Source organism: Protopterus annectens, chromosome 3.part1 (assembly GCF_019279795.1).
Source record: "Protopterus annectens isolate FY-2018-M chromosome 3.part1, PAN1.0, whole genome shotgun sequence".
Lineage (NCBI taxonomy): Eukaryota > Metazoa > Chordata > Ceratodontiformes > Protopteridae > Protopterus > Protopterus annectens.
Window position 1 is genome coordinate 1842796868 of NC_056732.1, and position 20714 is coordinate 1842817581.

At 41.2% G+C, this 20714-nt stretch overlaps 1 protein-coding gene across 1 annotated transcript in view; it reads left to right on the plus strand.

Annotated features, from left to right (window-relative positions):
• LOC122797908 (zinc finger protein 271-like) overlaps window positions 1-20714 on the plus strand; it is a 274927-nt gene that overhangs the window by 20525 nt on the left and 233688 nt on the right. The window contains exon 2 of the mRNA XM_044066426.1: window positions 450-532. Within this exon, the coding sequence (XP_043922361.1) occupies window positions 450-532 (83 nt within the window). The remainder of the gene's footprint in view (window positions 1-449; window positions 533-20714) is intronic.

Sequence of the window (20714 nt, forward strand, 5' to 3'; positions counted from 1 at the left end):
TACTCTCTGCTGCTTTGTGAATATAATATTCTTTATAGTTATTGTTATTCTCCTTAAGGATCTGCATCCAAAATCCCAGTCTCTCCCGGTTTCTCTAGCTTCCCCTGTTTTGTCATCATACATTTCCACTTTGAATTATAGCTTTCTGTTTGTGCTATATATTGTTGCCTTAACTGTGAGGCTCTGAAATACCTCTTCAAATGAGGTAGTCCCACACCACCCTTGTCTCTTCAAACAATCAGCTAGTCCCACTCAACTCTTGCTGTCTTCCCCTTCCAGATAAAATATTCTAGTTCTTGTTAGTTGCTATCCACAGCTTCTTCTAAGGTTGATAAAAATATGCCTGACCTGTGTATAAAACTAAAGGGACTAAAAACATTTTGACTGCTTTTGTCTTGCTATCCATATCCATAAAACAGAGCTAAGTTTTTATATTCTCTTTTGTTTAGTCTCTTCCCACATATCATTTGCTGCCACACTACTAAGTACTTCACTTTATCATGTTCTCATAAATATGGATATGGCTGAACCAGTTTGTGTGTGGATACATACTTTACAGCTATTGCCTTTGTTTTATCCTCATTCATTTTGAGAGACTTGAAATTGTCTCAAAATGGTCCACAAGACTGAAATGTCCTTCTCGGGTTTTATCAGGTGTAAAATAATGTCATCTGCATATAAAGCCAGCTTTTCCTGAGTGCCATACCAGTATCAGGTGTAAAATAATGTAATCTGCATATAAAGCCAGCTTTTCCTGAGTGCCATACCAGTATCAGGTGTAAAATAATGTCATCTGCATATAAAGCCAGCTTTTCCTGAGTGCCGTACCAGTATCAGGTGTAAAATAATGTCATCTGCATATAAAGCCAGCTTTTCCTGAGTGCCGTACCAGTATCAGGTGTAAAATAATGTCATCTGCATATAAAGCCAGCTTTTCCTGAGTGCCGTACCAGTATCAGGTGTAAAATAATGTCATCTGCATATAAAGCCAGCTTTTCCTGAGTGCCGTACCAGTATCGGGTGTAAAATAATGTCATCTGCATATAAAGCCAGCTTTTCCTGAGTGCCGTACCAGTTACATTTTTGAATTTCTCAGCCCCTTATTTTCTTTACTGCTGGTTCTACGTAGAATTAAAATAACGGTGAAAGAGGACACATCTGCCTGCTTACTGTGCTCAAACACAAATTATCAGACAGGAATCCTCCCGCTTAATTTTCATGTCCGATCCCTCATTTATCCTCCTAATCAACCTTATCATTTTATCAGGGAATGCAAATGCTTTCATTGCCCTGCTCATAATATCCCAGCTTACTCTGTCAAATGCATTCTCTGCATCAGGACCCAACAACAACTGTGGTATTTTCCTAGATTTTGCTTCTCTCTCTGGATCATCGTTTTGTTAATGTTGTCAGATGTTTGACTCCCCTGCACAAAACCACATTGATCCATATCTATCAATTTTGGCATCACTTTTACCATTCTTTTAGCCATTATAGATATAAACACTTTATCATGGTTTAGAATTGAAATGGACACCTATATGAAGCTGGATCTGATGGGTCTTTATTCTCTTTAGGTATTATTGTCACCACCGCCTTTTGACAGGATGTTGGTACTTCTCCTTCTCTTAAAATGCAGTTAAACAAAACCTTACAGATCTTTAACAGTTTTTCCCTCCTAGCTACCAAACCTCCACAGGAATACCATCTATTCCTGGGAGCTTTCCCGTAGATTGGTTATACATAGGATAGGAGGAGATGAGATAAAATTGGCTGTTAGTAATTGAGCCTCATCTACATCTGACTTTGGCATATTTAATTATTCCATTAACATTTTGATTTGTACCTTTTCTTGATTTCCGTATTTCTCTGCTTTATACAGATTTTCATAAAATTTCTTAATTTTTTCTTATTTCTAGTACCTCTACAGGATCTCTTGTTATCTTCTATGTATAGGCTCCCTAAGCATGGTGACAACCCTTTCTACTTTCTGTTGCCCGAGTCATCGTGTTAAAAGTTTTTGTGCTCTGGAGTTATTACCAAAAACAGTTGCTTAACAACAGTCTTTCTAAACTCGTGCATAATAAGAAGGTAGTCTGTTATTTTCTGTTTAGCATTCTGTAGTTGTTCCTCTTGTTTTGTGAGATTCCCCATTTTGCAATACTTTAACCTTTGTCAGTCCCTGTAAATAATTTGTGTTACTTGTTAATCATATCTCTCTCTATTTTATTTCCACCCTATTTTTAAGCTCCATTTTAAATTTATTCCATTCCTTACCTATATTTTCAGAAGAAATTTCTGTCTTCTCTAATAAACCCTGAATAATTTGCACTACCCATTACTTAAAATTTCTCTTTTCAACAGATATGTGGGAAAGCACCAGTGTTTCATTTTTTTCATTGCCCTGCATTTTTATTTTAGTTAGTTATAGACATGTGATCTTAAATAGTTATTGGATACATATCAAAACTTTCAATTCAAATGCACATGTTCCTGTGAAATATAAGTTCAGTCTAGCCTAGCCCAGTGTTTGTATTTTGGGGAATAATACATACATTTTCTCCAAACTACTACTAGTGAATAAATATCTTCCATGTCAAATATTTTCATACATTTCTTCAAAAAACTACCCTCTTTTGTTATATCTTCCATTCTAAGCCCCACAAATATATCCTCACTGCTGCAAATAAAACTGCAGTCCCCACCTCCAAGTAATATTCCCGACTGAAAACTGATTATTTCTTCAATAATTTCTTAAGTTCCATTATAGCAGTTTTAGTTGGAATATAAGTAAATGTCAGTGTAATCCTCCTCCCTTGCCAGTAGCCCCTTACTACTGCAAATCTGCTATTATCTTTTTTTTATTCTGTTCTGTCACTTTCGAGTTCCTCTTACAATTATTATATGTTGCATGAATAACCAGCCTAAAAAACTTTCTTTATACAAGTCACATGCTCAGTTCTTTCCAAATGTGTCTCCTGTAGCATAGCTACTTGCACTCTACATTTTAATATAGTTTCCTACTCTTTCTTTTTGTATATGTTTGTGAGACCATTTACATTTAAAGATAATATAGAAAGTATTGTGGTTATGTTGAGAAGTTATTATTCCCACCTGTTATGTGCAACAGCTTTTTTAAATTTCAAGTTCCTGGTTTTGTTTCACATGCAATACACTGTTTGGCAGCTTGATCTTTTATACAGTTGTTTCTTGTTTGTCATATTCATTTGAACCTATGTCACATCTTGCAACACTTTTTTTGTTTTGAATGAAAGCCCTAAAAAAAAAAAACGCCCCAGAATACCCTAAAACCTGTTAACGTTATAGTAACAAACAAAACTATGTACATCTTCAAAAAATGAAGCTTAACCCTCCTAACAGCAACAGTTGTCCCAGACTGACAGGCACACTCACAAATCTGGATTAATCTATAAGGAAGGTTATCCATGCTAAGACACATGGTAGAGCATGCTCATCTATCAAATGCTATCTGTTTTTGTGTTATCTTTATTCCTCTCCCAGATTGAGAAAACAATTGAGTGCTTTCATAACACATTATCTGCTAGCCATTGAAAGAAAGCAGTATAATGTTTTTGCTCCTTATCAGATTGTTTCCATGGAGACATGAGAACCAGATACACAGTTGCCTCAACAAGCACTCATTTGCTACAAGAAAACTTTTTACTGTGTTCAATGTTCTTTTTTGTTTTTCTTCCACTTCAGGCTTGTTACTGGATGAAGCCAAGGACCTTAATCCAGTCATTTCACTATGCAAGAGTAAGAAAAATAGACAATTTTTTCTTGTATCATGCTGTATTGACATATTTTTTTATTATTTATTTATTTATTTTACATTTGTTTACTGGGAAAGTCCAATTTGGAACTAACTCAATTTTCAGTAGAGGCCCGAGGAGAAATGCTCCAGATGCATGTTTTTGTAATGTGGGAGGAAACTGGAGTACCCAGAGAAAACCCACATGAATGCAGGGAGGACATGCAGACTCCACACTGCCGAGAATTGAGCCAGAGAGCTTCTTGTTGTGAGGTGACAACGCTACCGCTGCACCACTGTGCCATCCACCGTTCTTCATTTTATACATTACAGTGCCTACATTCCTTGAAGCTGAACAAGGAGAGAGAAAGAAAGAAAGAAGAAACAGGAACCCCTGTTTACTTTATTATCCCTATTACACTTGAAAATAACTGAGAAGGCTTTACTTTACTTTACAGCATACAGTTTGTCATGCATAATAGGAGTACTACTCTTAAGAACAAAATGTTGTTTTACTTACAGTTAACTCTTTTCTTCCTCTTCCCCTCTCCTTCATGTTCTTCCAAACAAAGATGGGAAGTAGGCCATATGCCTTGGAGTCCCCTGCAAGCTTTAACAAAGTAAAAAAAGGCCAACATTTCCAGGTTTTCTTGATCTGTCATGTTTCAGAAATATAATTAATGCTTTCTGATCCCACATTTTTGTCAGTTTCTGCATTATTAGTTTTTTTCTTGGTGATCTCCATCTCCCATGTCTAGTTTCTGCTTCATTTTGAATGTACTCTCAGTTCTTCTAGTCAACTCTTTTGTGTTTTTTTCTGTCTCTCAAGCATTAAAACATTGCAGGTGTCTCACTGGCACGGTCTCTCTATGGGCTTTATTATCCAAAGAACAAGAAACAGAACATCCTTCTGTTGTATAGCTCACTTCATTTTGGACAAACTTTTGTATTTCCTCCTTAGCATGTTCAACTTCAAAAAATGATTTTGACCGTCCAAGAAAGAATGTTCTGAAAATTGCTGGATACAACAGCTTGAATGTTATGTTTGCTTCTTAACATTCCCCGATTAGTGGAATACATTTCCTTGTCTTATACCTGGTGTACAGTGAGTAATCATTTTCCACAAAACTATACCATCTCCCACTTTTAGTACTTTGTCCTTCTGCCACAACTTTGTCAGAATCAACTCCTTCTGCTGGTAAGATTTCATGTTTGCAATTACAAGTCTTGGTTGCTTTCTCATGGCCAGGTTTGGAGCTGCACATCATCTGCCCTTTCAATGAACAACTCCTTTCATAGAAAACCAGTCCAGTTGCTTATTTGTGGTTTCATGAAATTAGTACATTCTGTTCCTTCCAGCTTCACTGGTGTAGCAGAAAATCGCAAGTTTTTCCCTACATGTTCTGTCCTCTAATTCTATTATTTTTAAAGCATCTCTTCTTGAGTAGTCCTATATTCAGCCAGCCTTTTCTTCATTTCAGCCTCTGATTTTTGCAGTTTTTTCACCTCATGTGAAGATTTGTTTAAAGCTTCTTCCATTTTCCAGCTTTGTGTTATTTGAGTCGATATACTCCTTCAGTGTCCCCTTTATTTTTATGAATTCTGAGTACATTTGACTTATTTTTTCCTCTAGATTAGTGGAAGTCCTGCCTTGCACCAAAGCTGGAGCTCGCACTGCTTTTTGCTGAACAGCTACAGAATTCTCATCAATCAGTGTTTTCTCCTCACTTTTTTCATTTATTTTCTTTCAGGTTCTCTGAATTTCGTTTTTGCTGGCATCCAGGCAGTGCACTTAACTAATCAGTTACTGAGATTTACCTAAAAAGGCAAGTTCACTGGCTGTCTTTTTTTCTGAGTTTTTGTTTTCACACTGGGAGAGCTGCAAATAAGTTGCTAGTCAGTGTGCAGCCATCTTTGAAGTGATCCAACTAAAATTTTGTACTGGTTTTCTACTGAAGGCGCCAGAGAATCTTCATGCGGGCAAGTCATCAGATGCCTCCTGCTCCATCTTCTCCTTGGTGTGGGGACTCCTTGTTCCATCAAGCGGTGACCTTATTTATTTGTTTGAATTTTATACTTTAAATTGTTCACTTTATAGGTAATCCATAACATCATTTTCTATGTCTTTAACTTCTTCATTCATAATCCTTTTTTCTACTTTCTCTTTTCTTTTCTTATTTTTTTGTGTTGTGAAATTTTCCATTTCTTGGTGCCTTTGCCTGTCTTTCATTTGAATAAACATCACACCATATCTGATGTCTTTTTCTTTCCCCTGTATATATTTCTCCTTAATTTAGAGACACTTTGTTTCATCATGCTGTGACCTAAATCCTGGTATAAGAAGTGCTCTCTTTCTGTAAACTCAAATGTCCACCTGATCCAATACCTTTTGGGGCCAATCAGTCAAGAAGTGTTCTCAGTCAATAAAACAAACTCTTAACAAAACGAAAGCAATCACACAGTGCAGGCAGTAGTTATTTTCACCTTTTCTCTCTCTCTCTAAAATTTCCCCAAGTCTTGTGGGTTTCTAATACCATGATGGGAGTGAACCCTATTCCTTAGTCAAAGTATGATTAAAGTTCATATAATTAGTATTGTTTCATTCTTTGACGTCAGCCAGTAGTGCTCTTCGTAGCACCCACAATGTGCTCAGTAATGACTCCTCCTGCAATTCTTATGGGGTAACATACATCTGTATCTTCTGTCTGGAAATTCTGGGCTTTCTGCATAATAGTAACAATACATATTTTCTTTCTTATCCTCAATAGTCCACTCTATTGCTTTTATGGCTCTTCTTTGGTCCATCAGTTTTTGTGAATTTTTTTTTGGACTGTTACTTCCTTCTACGATGGGGGGGGGCATCTTCTCACCCCTGGGCCTGGCCTAGCCCCAGTGTAGGAATGTTTCCATGCCTTGAGGATTCTACACATCTTATCTTTTCCAGTCCTGGCAACAGTGTGCCTACCAGGATTGGGCAGTTTTTATCCTAAGTGTTGTGCACCCAGCTATCTTTTTTATTGTTTAACCTATATCTGTCCATGATGTACGCTATATGAAAACAACCTATATCACTGTCATCTTGGTGAGATTTTGAAGCAGAAAAAAAACAAACAAAAAAAAAAAAACAAGGTCTACCTCGTGAAGGTACTCATCCATCCTGGCTGAATATGAGACTACTCAAGAAGAAATGCTTCAAAAAAATAATAGAATTAGAGGACAGAGCATGTAGGAATTCATCCTCCAGTCAATTTCAGCAATACTTCTCTCTTTTGCTTGCTGACTTATCTCTCCATTCGGACCCCAGTGGAACTCTGAGGAAATACGTAATCAGCATTAAATACTTGAGCATTTTATTAGACCAAGTCTTTTCCCTTAAATTTGACAATGCGGAAGTACTACCTACCAAACTCAACATTAACATCATAGGTACCTACATCCCACCGGGGGATAATGTCAGTACATTAGAAAATATATTGAACTGGACTACTAAAGCTTTACCTCAGGAAACAATTGTCATGGGAGATTTTAATAGCGATTGGTCAAACTGCAATTCATAAAATCCCAACAACTATGTCAACCTCCATGGGTTTACCCAGCTCATGTAAACACCTACTAGGATTAACAAATCATCCAACAGGCACGCCACTCTCAACTGAAACTCTACAAATAAGCCAGCCCTCTCTGTACACTCCGCCTCTCTACCAGACAGCCTGAGTGACCATTTCCCAACCTATTTACTTAGATATCGAACTAACCCAATCAAACAAACTAGATACCAACAAATGAGACAAAAAAAAAACCTTAACCCAACACTCTCATAAATATCCTGAAACATTGTAACTGGGCACCTGTTAAACAACTATTACCCCTAGAAGAAGCTGTACATTATTTTAACACTACCTTCCTAACCACTCTAAATGCACAGGATCCCCCCCCCAGGATTATATGTGTTAAATCAGACTCTGCTCCATGGCAAAACAAAGAAACAAGGGCTCTACTAAAGGCAAGGGAGAAGGCCTCAGACAGTTGGTACAAAACTAAATCCCAAACAGTATTATAAATATACTGGGAGCTTAGGAACAAAGCAAATAGCCAAATTAAACAGGACAAGGTAAGCTACTACTCTGATATCCAAACTAGACACTGAAATAACCCACAAAAATTCTGTTCAGTCAATATACTCCCACCAGGTAAAGTTGGGACACCCACCCCAGCTTCCAGTAGTGACATAGATAACATTGCCACCCAATTTACAAATACTTTGAGACAGTCCTAGCCCTTTCCAAGAGTCAAACCCAAATTCACATAACAGCTACTCCTATGCCAAGAAAAATCAATACAACTTTCTCACTGCAACTTGTATCAACTAAAACAATACAAAAACTGCTTATGAAACTAAAGCCCACTACGTTATCAGCAGACAGTTTACCAGCTGAATTCTTAAAACTGACAGCTGAGGGAATTGCCTATCCAGTCTCCATTCTTAATAGATCCATAGCAGAACACAGAGTCCTCATCATCTAGAAAACTTCCCACATCCATAAAGGGGTACATCCACTGATCTATCCAATTACTGCCCTATCTCCACTGTTTAAGATACCAGAGAGAATAATTCACAAACAAATTACAGATTACCTACTAGCTAACAAGTTACTTACCAATACTCACATGGTTTCCGACCATATTACAGTACAACCACAGCTCTAATATCTTTTAACAATACTGTCAGCCTCCACAGAAACAACAATAAATATGTATCCTCTGTCTTTCTAGATTTATCGAAAGACTTGTATGGTCTCACATAATAAATTAATGAGCGCCCTTTCTAACGTAAACTTATGTCAGTTTAGTCTTGCTTGGTTCCAGGATTACTTATCTGGGTACCAGCAAGCAGTACGTTGGCAACAAACACTATCATCCCTTCTTCCAGTTACCCTAGGAGTTCCCCAGGGCTCAATATTAGTCAACGCCCTAATCTCCCAAACAGCTCGCATTAAACTTCTGGAGTTGAAGTTGACTGCAACATGAGATTTGACATACACATATCCCAAACCATAAAAAAAGTCCACAAAAAACTAGTGTCCATAGCTACGCCATTAATTTGTCTATGTAATTTATGATCAAACAGAAAAATGTTATTTTCCAGAATGAGTTCCACAAACAGTGTAAGTAAATCCACAAATTTCAATTCATAAGTAGCATCATCTAACAGATATTTTTTGAACATTTCTAAACTGTTAGGTATGGCAGTAAATAGTGACAGAACATCTAAAGTAACCATTAAACAACTACTAATGATCTGTCTACTACTCGTGAATGTATACAAGTCATTCAAAAATTGTTTACTGTCCTTCAGTATGCTATTATTTCTAGCCAGCACAGGTTTAAGATATCTTTCAACATAGATACTTAATGGTTCCACACACCACCCTTTACCATCCACAGTAGGTCCCATAGGGGGTAGTGTAGGGTGCGTATGTGTCTTCTGAGGTCCTTGTATGATAGGGATCACAGGTTCACTGACTACCAAGTATCTAAACAATTCAATATTAATAATGCAACACTGTAAACACTCCTATACAAGTTGTTATACACATTCATAGTGTATTTTTTTACTTTAGCATTCTCAATTTTATCATATACTTTAGGATCATGCAATATTGCAGTCATAGTGTCCTAATAATTGGAGTAGTCCATAACAACCATGGGCCCTTATCAGCAGGCCTTATGGCAGTTTGTCATTCTGTAAACATAATAATGCTTCCCTCTCCAAGGAATTTAAGTTGGAAAAATTCTTTGTTCTAGCCCCACTGTGATATAAATTGTAGATTTTTTTAATACAAACTTTCTTAAAAGCCTCCACCACAGCATTATTCTTGGGTATAAAAGTGCTGTTTTTTTATGAAAGGAATTAATAAAACCATCCTCATTGCTCACGCTGCCAAAATGTAAATTCAGCATTAAATTACGAGTGAACCTTTTAAGTTCAACAATATTGTCAGTTAATCTCATATCTGCTGGTATAAAAAAGTCATACCTTTCTCGAGCACACTTGTTTCAGACGGAGTTAATAATATTTTAGATGAGATGTTCCATATCACTGATTTCTCACCTGTGACCACATTTTTTTGATGGTCATTGGATTTTCTTCCTCCAGTGAGGCCTTCCTTTTCAGCCTTCCTTGGCTGCTGGACCTCTCTACACTAATTGAATAGGGCAGTTTAGCCTCTGGTCTACTTTGAAGGTGTGTGTTATTAGACCCAGAAATGACTTGTTCCAGTGAGATACTAATCAGGTTGTTCCTTTTCTTTTTTCGGCTCCCCCCATTTCAAAAATAATGTCCTTAGTTGCTGCAGTACTAGTTGTATACATTATTTCGTCATTCGAAGACACAATGACTGTTGCATGTGTTATTGCATTCTTCGAAGGCGTGGTAACCGCTTCCTGCTTGAAGGAACCAACTGTGATTTCATTTATTAAAGGGGCAACATCTTGAGTAGCAGGAACAGTCATAACTTCAGATCTGATGTTGTTAATCCTCTTTCATTCCTTACGTGTGGGTATCGGTTCCGACCTCGGAACCGAGCCAGCCATCTTCCAAGCTTGCGTCAGCTACAAACTCTCAAGCTAAAAACTCTTACCCAGAATTCCCCTCTCCCTGTTACCTAAGATTTTGTTTGCCGCATCGCCATTCGGTCGTGTCAAGCTACTTCACGAGCTAAATACAATATTTTTCTTCATACTAAATTATAAACAGCCATTTCTCACAGAAAAGTTATTAGATAGTTTTCTCTTTATCGCATTTATCCTTTCTGGAATCTTTTCAATTCCTTCCCTCCTCTTTACCGCGAGGTAATTTCTTTTTTACCATCGTTGGTAAACCCCCTTTCCTTCTTACCTTCGGGTAATTCTTGTACCATTGCTGGTATTTTTTCTGGGTTTCCTTCTTTCTTTCTAACATGGCGGATAAAAAAGATAATCCGGGATTTAAAAGATGTTTAGATTGTGGCCATAAATTACCTACTTCAGGTGCACATTCTGTGTGTCGTTTGGGTGTGCCTCATTTAACAGTTGACCCACCCTGCGGGATATGTAAGAATTTCTGTAACAGGACGTTGATTGAGAGGAAAAATAAATTAATATTAAAGGGGCTACTTAAATCTCCTTTTTCGGAGGCTATTTCTGGGTCAGAGGCTTCAACCCCTCCAAGATCCCATAAGAAAAAGAGTGATGAATATATAAAGGCCATGTCTCTTCCTTCGTCCCCTGCTGGGGACTCCGAGGAACCAAGACCCAAGAAAGGTAAGCTTTCCAGTTCGGATTTGAAATCTTCAGCTCCAGCGCTTTTGGTACCTAGACCTTCGGCACCGAGGCCATTGGTGCCATCTGTGACTTCGGCACCAACTAGCGTGCCCTTTACCATTTCAATACAGAGGGGCTCTTCGGTTCAGACTTCTTTTCCAGCACCGACTGTCCAGTCGATGCAGACTGTTACGACATCGATGGATTTTTTGACGCCCATTGCCTTTAAGGCTCAGACAACTTACCTGGCACCGACTGCCCTCTCAGCACCGACCATTCAGTTATTGGCACCGATTTTTTCGATTCCAGCCTTAGCGCCGACAACCACTTTGGTACTGACCTTATCGTCTGTGCAGACCATGACTTCAGCACTGATAATTTCCTCTGTGCAGACATCTGTAATTCAGTCCTTTACAGCCCCATTGTTTTCAGTGCAGACCTCCGAGGTGGGTACCGATCTTGCTCCGTCTTTGGATAGATCTGACTCCCCCTCAGCCGTGTCCGTGAAATCCACTAGAAGCCTGTCTGAACACGACTTGTTGCGTCTTGTGGATCAAGTGCTTTTGGCCAGAGGTATCCCCCCCCCCCCCAGGACCTATCCTTCCTCGGGAGGTGATCACCATTTACAAAAGACCCCTACTTATTCTCCTCTTTCATTGCCTTTGACACCCCTTGATATAGCACAGTCTTCCCCCTCTACGGTTCCCTTTATGGACCTCGTTAAGGAGCCACAGTTGGCTTTGTGGCAGGAGAGTTTTGCTATGACCCAGGATGTCAGCTGTGGCGAACATAATTTGGTGTCTCACAGCCATCCAGGGACTCTTGAGTCAGCAGGCTGAGCCACTTAGGAGAGAGGTGACCCCTGTCCTGGGGATTCATCCCTCTTCAGGGTAGACCAGCCTTCCAGCTAATGAAGAAGGCTCTGGTGTCGGTTGGCGATCCTGTGCTATCACTCTATAATGTACACAAGTCGCTCCTAGTGGACACCGGGCACAAGGGCCTCAGGATATACTCCCTCAGGAGACCCCTTTTGCACTGTCTTCCCCAGCTTCTCTCTGTGGAAGTTCATCAAAAGAGCTTGTGCAAGAGGAAGCACATGGACTCCACAGAGGAGTCCCTTACTGAAGACACAGACTTTGATGATGGGGAAGGGTCCCTCGCTCACTCTCTGAGGTATCCTTTGGTGATATTCTTGAAATTCTTAAACAGAGAGGTGACTGGCAGCCCTCGAACCTGACCTCTGAAGAGTCTTTGTTCCTGCAGGCCTTTCGCGCCTGGCCCCTACCTCCTGGGTTACTCCACCTGCCGATGAACTGGTTCGGCTCATCGTGCAGCATGCGTGGAAGGCTCCTGACACCATTCAGGCCACTCCCCAGATGCCAGATAAAATTTTGCCCTCTCCTGTTACTGATCCCCATTGGTCCAAAGGTCTTCCTGTAGATTGGTGGTGGTGGCCACAACTAAAAAGGACCTGGTGGAAGAAGAAAGCCAGACTCCACCCCCCCAACAAAGAGTCCCGGGCTTTGGACAGAATAGGGAAGCGTACTTTTGCATCAGCAACCTTTGCAATCAGGTCCCTGAACTATATGGCGCACTTTACCAGGCTTCAAAGAGATTTAATTTCTGAGCTCTCTGAAACTTTGGCTGGAGCTGTGTTTGATGAGGTCCGTGATGAAGTGGCCTCTCAGCTAGCCACCATTGAATTGATATCTAACTCCTCCATGCGCCTGATATCTCACACATCAGGAGGAGCAGCTAGAGCGGCGAGTTCAGGCATTGTTCGGAGACGACATGCCTGGATGCACTTGTGTAATTTCATGGAACCCATTAAAGCCTCTTAATTGTTTGGATCTAAGGTTAAAAGCACACTGGCCAGATGTGAACAGGACGGTAAGACCATTTCTGCTGTGGGTGTCCGTTATTCTTCCCCTTAACGGGCTTTCTCCAGAAACCAGAAGAGTGGAAAGATATGGTACAAAAAGACTCTGGGTCCTTTCTGTGACACGCAGGCAGAGTTCTCCCCCAGAGGCAGAGGGGGAAACTCACAGGGAAGATGCCCTTTTCGGGGCAGGGGGGGTCCACGTAACCAGGGTTCCAAGGACTCTTTCCCTGGCCAATCCTACCAGCGCTCCTGAAGAGCGGCCCAACTGCTTTCCTCTGGAAGTGGTTGGGGGTTGTTTCTCTTTGTACCCTTCTGCCTGGCTAACCATCACCACCGATTCTTGGGTACAGAGGATAATAACCAGAGATTATCATATTCCCTTCGACCTTTGTCCCACTCCCCTAACAAACTTACCCGACGTTCCACCCAGTCTAAGGGAAGAAGCAGCTTTAGAGATTTCAAAACTGCTAATAAAAGAGTAATCTAATTAGTCCCTCCAGACCAGATAGGATTTAGATTCTACTCAAGACTATTTTTGGTGCCAAAGAAAACCTGGGACTGGAGACCAATTTTGGATCTCAGTGTATTGAACAAGTTTGTAAAAGTACAAAAATTCCAGATGGTCACAATACAGTCTATCCTTCCACTTTTGGAAAAATATGATTGGATGTGCTCAATAGATCTTCAAGATGCGTACTACCACATAATAGTGGACAGACCATCAAGAAGATTCCTTCACTTCCGTGCGGGAGCCAGTCACTACCAGTTCAGAGTACTTCCCTTTGGACTCTCTACAGCCCCCAGAGTGTTCACAAAGTGCATGGCAGTCGTCACAGCTCACTTGCGACTACAAGGATTCCAGGTAGTTTCCATACCTAGACTGGCTCATCTCCGTCCCCACCAGACATCTATTGGAAGAAGCTCTGGCATACTCTCTCCTCTCTGCAGAAAGGCTAGGCATAACCATAAACTGGCAAAAATCCAATCTCACCCCATTTCAGTCCACAGAATTCATAGGGGTCATCTTGAATACAAAGAATTGCAGAGCATCCATTCCAGAGCACAGAATTCTAAGGATAAAGCAACAACTGATGCCAATCCTTACAGCTCACTCTGTTCTATAGTTGTTGGGTTCCATGGCAGCCTCCATCACCATTGTCCCCTTGGCCAGGTTTCACATGAAGTTTCTACAGTGGCTACTACTCACCAATGGTATCCCTTTCAGTACCCTCTTTCAGCCAAGATTCGGGTAACTGTCGGGTGCAAACAGGATTCAGATTGGTGGATGGCCCACAACCCGTCACAATGGTCACACCTCTTCTCCCCCCAACAGCCCAAGGCTGTAGTGACCACAGATGCCTTCCTGATGGGGTGGGGGAGCTGTGTCAGGGACAGACATTCCAAGGTACTTGGTCCAAAATGGAGGCCCATCTGCATATAAATGTTCTAGAGCTGAGGGCGGCGCTTCTGGCGTTGCAAGCATTCCATCCCCTGCTGCCATCTGGGACTATTGTGATACAATCAGACAACACGGTGGTGGTCTTGTACATCAACAAACAGGGCGGAACCAAATCTTACACACTCTGTCGAGAGGCCATGAGGATATGGCATTGGGCGATAGCTACCAACCATTTCCTTCTAGGAACACACATTCCCGGGAGTTCCAACGTGATAGCCGACAGACTCCGCAAGTGTATACTACAACCTCACGAGTGGTCCCTGAATCCCTTGATAGCAGCGGAGATTTTCAACTACTGGGGTCTTCCTTGCTGCGACCTCTTTGCGTCCCCAACCAACTACAAATGTAGCAACTATTTTGCCCGGATTCCCCCTCTGGGACAGTCATTCAGGGATGCTCTAGTCCACAATTGGCCCTCGGGTCTACTTTATGCATTTCCACCTCTCCCCGTCATTCCCCAGTTTCTGAAGAAAGCCCGCCGGTTGAAGTGCAAAGTAATCCTCATAGCACCATATTGGCCTCGTCAGATTTGGTTCCCCTTCCTTTGGCCTCACCTGCTGGATCAACCATGAATTCTCCATCCAACCCTGGGGTTGATCTCCCATCCGCAGAATCTGATTCACCCCAACTTGAACAGCCTGAAGCTCACAACTTGGCTCCTCCAATTCCTTTGATTGCCAGGCAGAAAGATCTTTATTTGCCCAGTACGTGACATTCTTATTGCATCTCATAAGTCTTCCACCAGAATTACATATCTCAGCAAGTGGAAAAGATTTACCTTTTGGCTGAAAGAAAAACAGGTAGATCCTTTTTCAGCACCAGTGCCAATAGTACTGGAGTATATAGCCACCCTATTTCAATCCGGTCTATCTGCCTCTACCATTAAAGTTCATTTGGCTGCAATATCTAATTTCCATGATGGTGACCAAGACTCCTCTCTTATGTCACACAAATTATGCAAGACTTTCATAAAAGGCGTGAATCCTCTAAAACCCCCTTTTAGAGAACCTATTCAACCATGGGACCTGTCATTAATCCTACAAGCTTTGACAATGCCACCTTTCGAACCAGCTTCTTCTTGTGACCTCAAGTATTTGTCATGGAAAACCTTGTTTTTAGTCGCCATTACTTCTGCCAGATGTATCTCTGAGCTTCAAGCCTTATGCATCAAGAGTCCATATTTGATTTTTCATAGAGATAGTGACATTGAGAACTAATCCTTCCTTTCTGCCAAAAGTGATCTCTGAAATGTCCATTAATCAAACCATTGAATTGCCAGTTTTCTTCCCCAATCATTCAAACAAAGGAGAGTATTGCCTACATACCCCAGATATTCTCAGGCAAATTCGCTTCTACTTGAACAGGATTAAGGCCTCTCGTAAATCGGGCCAGTTAATTTTGGCCTATTCTGGACATAGGTTAGGATGTGCTGTTGCTAAGGTCACATTGGCTAAATGGTTGAAAAACTGCATGACCTTCATTTATAGACAACGTAATATTCCATTACCTACTACCATAATGGCTCATTCTACAAGGTTGGTGGCAACTTCTGCTGCCTTCCATGCCAGAGCTTCTTTACATGACATTTGTGCAGCTGCAACCTGGACTACCCCTCATACCTTCAACAATCATTACAAATTGGATTTGGCCTCCATGGGAAGAGCATCTTTAGCATCTTTTGGTTCTATGGTGGTCAGGAATGTCCTTCCATGAGAGCCTCCCAGGAATAAAGGTAGCTGGGGACTGTGTCCCACACGTAAGGAAAGAATGAGGATTAACAATACCAGATAAAGAAGTTATGTCTTACCATAACGTTCCATCTGTATTGTTGATCCTCGTTCAGTCATTACAACCCTCCCTCCTTTCCCCTCCTGTGGCTTCTAGTGGATCTCACCATCCGGTTCTATTAGGTCAATTTGACCAGAGGTAGCCTCTACCTTCTTTTGACTTGCAAACTTAATCTGAGGTAACAGAGAGAGGGGAATTCTGGGTAAGAGCTTTTAGCTCAAGAGTTTGTAGCTGACGTGAGCTTGGAAGATGGCCGGCTCAGTTCCGAGGTCGGAACCGATACCCACATGTAATGACTGAACAGGGATCAACAATACAGATGGAGCGTTATGGTAAGACATAACTTCTTTTTCTTAAAAGGCTATGCGATTCACTGTTGTTCGATCCATTTACTGAGTTCACACTATTCCTTGGCCATGCAAACACTACCTGATGCGAAGTCATGTAGGTCCCTTTGAATCTTCTTTTTCTTTTGGCTGAGAAGCTGCTGCTCGTATAGAATGATAACTTCAATTAAATAGTCTAATTTGAGGTCAACAATGTTTGGGGGAAAATGTTCATACAGATCTGTCTGCATTTTGAGGATATTAGAAACCAGTACCTCCTCTTCTGGTCTAAAATGTTCAATAAGAAGACGCATATAGTTGTATCCAATGTCCAAATTAAGCTGCTGCCATTTCACCAACAGTTGCTTGTATGTGTCCCCATACTTGGGCATTTTAAGGACATGCAACCCACGTGGAATTATCTGTAGCTTTAAACAGGCTTCAAAGTGAAATAGGTTCATAGGTCAGTACTAGGCTATTGGCCCTAGGGCCTATACAAGCCTAGCCATAGCATTTCCCTGGATATTTCTGCCCACAGTATTTACTTCCCTGGGCCCCTGTCTAGTAGGTCTACTGACGTGATCCCCAGGGCGAATTTCCTATCATCCATCCAATTGTCAAGGTTTTTCTTTAAGAGGGCCAAGGAGACGCTCTGCTTGACATGTATGGGCAGTCTATTCCAGAGTATGGGGGGTCTCTGGGTCAGGAACCTATCCCTCCAGCATGTTTTATTCATTGAGGTGACAAGGTTTAGATCCCTGGAGCATGCGGCTCTGAGGGACTGGGATTTGACATGGCCTTGTATGTTAAGCAGAGATTGCATCCGAGTAGACGATATGTGACAGAGTATAGCTGGAGTTTTTTTAGCTGGTCAGAACAGGACATCTGCTTTAGGCATGTGATTCTTTTAGTGAGGTTATTTCTGTGGCCTTTCCAGCTGTTGCAGATGTCTTGTGAGGTACATACAAAATGGGGCATTGTATTCTATAATGGGTCTGATGAGGGATGAGTACAGAGGGACAGTGACCTCCCTCTTTCTGGATGAAAAGCCCTTAGTGATGAGGTGTGCCACATAGAAGGATTTCCTGACTGTTGTGGCAGTGCAGTTATCGAAGGTGCGACCGCTGTCCACCTGTGTTCCTAGGTCTCTTATCACATTTTTGGTGTTGTGTATTGCCACCTATGTGGTAATTCATGGGTACTTGTTTTTCCCAAAGGGGATCACTATACACTTCTTGGCATTGAGCTTGAGTCTGTGGCACCAAGCATCTGTTTCTGTAAGGCCCTTTTGTTGGATACCACATCTTTAGGGGTTTCAGTGATGGCTCCCAGTTTGCAGTCATCTGCAAACTTTGTCAGCCAGAGTCCCTTAGTGTTGGCCTGTACTTCAGAGAAGTAGATGCCAAACAGGAGTGGTCCCAGGACTGACCCCTGCGCTACGCCATTTGTCACTTGTCACTTGTCTAGAGCTGGATTTGGAATCGGCTACTTTAACAGTGTGTGTTCTGTCAGTGAGCCAGTTGGCAACCCATCTTGTGACAGGGATTTATGCCCAGGTTGGTTAATCTATGATTCCAGAGTGTTGGGGGTGGTGTCGAAGGCCTTGGCAAGGTCCAGATAGGCTGTGTGAACTGCCTTGCCCTTGTCCTTGTCCACGGCTCTGGAGACTGATTCAAAGAAATCAGTCAGGTTCAGCAGACACAATTGGCCCTTCACAAACCCAAACTGGTTGGGGTCCGGTGTTTGAAGGTTGCCAATGTCTTTGTTTATAAGATCCATGATAATGCGTTCCATGGCCTTGCGGATCAAGCTCATCAGACTGATGGGGCAGTAGTTCCAGGGATCCAATGTGGATCCCCCCTTGTGGAGTGGGATGACTGTAGCTGTCCGCCACTCATTGGGCATGAAGCCTGAGGTGAGGCTGTGATTAAACATGACACTTAGGTGAGGTCCCAGTTCATTTTGCAGTTCATGTAGCATACAGCCCAGGATGTCGTCTGGTCCCATGGAAGCTGTATTCTTAGCTTTGGATAGTGCGTTTTTTACTTGTGAGGTCGCGATTACTGGGGTTTGTCAATCTTCCGGTATTATGAAAGGCCTCTTAGGGGGTGAAATGGGGATGAAGTTGGCACTGAATCTATCTGCCAGGATATTGGCAATATCCTTGGGGTTAGGATATTTAGTGCCATTCTGTTGTAGCTCAAAGCAGATATGAGCATTGTCATTTAGATTCTTGACATAGCTATAGAGTGCCTTGTTAGTTGTCTTTGGAATCTTTGCAGATTTTGTTTTCGTAGTTGGCTTTGGAGGATTTTATGAGGGATCTCAGCTTCTTACTGAGGCTGATGGAGTTTTTTGCATCTTGGGATTTTCCTCTCTGCAACAGTTTCTTCCTTTTGTTGTATAGTTTGTTTATGGTAGGGGACCACCAGATCGGCTTCCATTTTTTTTGAGTAGTGTGTTTTGGTTTTGTTTGGGATGGCACGATTCATGCACGAGTGGATGTACTCATACAGTGCCTTAGTGTAGGATTCAGCAGTCGAACCTACGGTTCCCGTCCTCATGGGTGTCATGAAATTTGTCACTTCTGACTTGAGTAGCATGAAGTTGTCTTTGGAGAAGTTTTTCTTATGGTTGTATCCTTACTGTGGGGTGGGAATGGGATTGGATGTCAAGGGTGATTTGCTTATGATCCAACTTGACCAACGAGGGGGTGACCACTAGTGTAGAGCATAGATTTCCCATGTTGGTAATGACCAAGTCTAGGATATTAGAGGCCCAGTGGGACTATAGATTAGTTGATCCAAGGCATTGGAGTTTATGAATTCCAAGAACCGTTAAACAAAGGTGTTGGTACCAAGTAGTTTTCCCAATTAATGGCAGGATAGTTAAAGTCTCCCAGTATTAGGGTATTTGGTTGTATCTTAATATTTTCCAGCGTGTTTTGAAAGGTGTGGTGAGAATCTTGGGGCATGGTGGGGGATCTATAGCAAGCTACAACTTGGATTGCAGTCTTACCCAGTGTTAGTTGCACCTTAAGAATTTCAGATGCATCGTGTTGGGCAACTAGCCTTGAGGTGTGAGTATCCTTGATTGAATATAGACACTCCACCTTTAATATTTCGGTCCTGATTTGGTGGCCAAAAGGTGTGGTAAGAATTGTAGCCTGGTATTGCCGGGTTGCTCTCTGGAGCTGTCTGCATCTGAAGCCTTTTAAGCTTATGCAAATCATTTTCAAGTTTGTTAATTTCTTTCCTCAACTGTGAAGAATCAAATTCACTTACTTCTGAATTCCCATCGGAGTTCAAAATTCCAAATTCCACTAAGGGATTATTTTGGAAATTCACCACAGGTTGTAGTCTCCCTTGCCTTACTATCCTTCCGCCATTTGGCTCGGGTACATAATCCAGTGCAGGCGCTATAGTAATTCCGTCTGCCATGTCACTATACCACACACAACCAAACAATATGAAAGAAAACACAAGTGTGGTGTAGGCAAATGGTTCAGCCAGCAATTCCATGCAAGTATAACAAATAAAGTGGATGAACCAAACCACAGCCAGCAACAAATTAATGATAAAAACTTTGTTTAATAGTAAGTAATTTTGCAGCTAGTATAGCTGCTTCATCAGACACTCCAGTAATAAAATCACATACATTTAACCAATAACAGCCAATCGAATCACACATACAATTACATGCGTTAACAGAACAATTGCTTATTTAAAGGCATATAAAAGTTTTTAAACATATAGAAATTATTAAAACCTTAAAATCTTTAAACAGTCCCTTAGCTTGTAGGATTGGTTTTGTAGACACTTTCTCATTAATCCCTTTGCCCATGGTGACTCTCATCCTTATTTATAATTGAGTTTTGGCAATGTGTTTTGTTATAGTGTATTGGTGCTTTATTTCTTGGACCTCTTCCACAAATAGATTCTGCTCAATTTGAATATCTAGGTCAACATGGGCAAACAAATAAATAAATTAAACAGTGAATGAATCTGCTAGATTGTTTAATTATTACTTATGTGGTACAAGAATATCTTGAGGTGTGGTCTGGTGGCCCCTAGGTTGCCTTGAAAAAAGATTCCCTTTTTTGGTTCAAGTGGTGTCAGGCATTTTAACTCTTCTACAATTACCACAAAGAACAAAAAAACTGATGTGAAAAACAAGACAAACGGC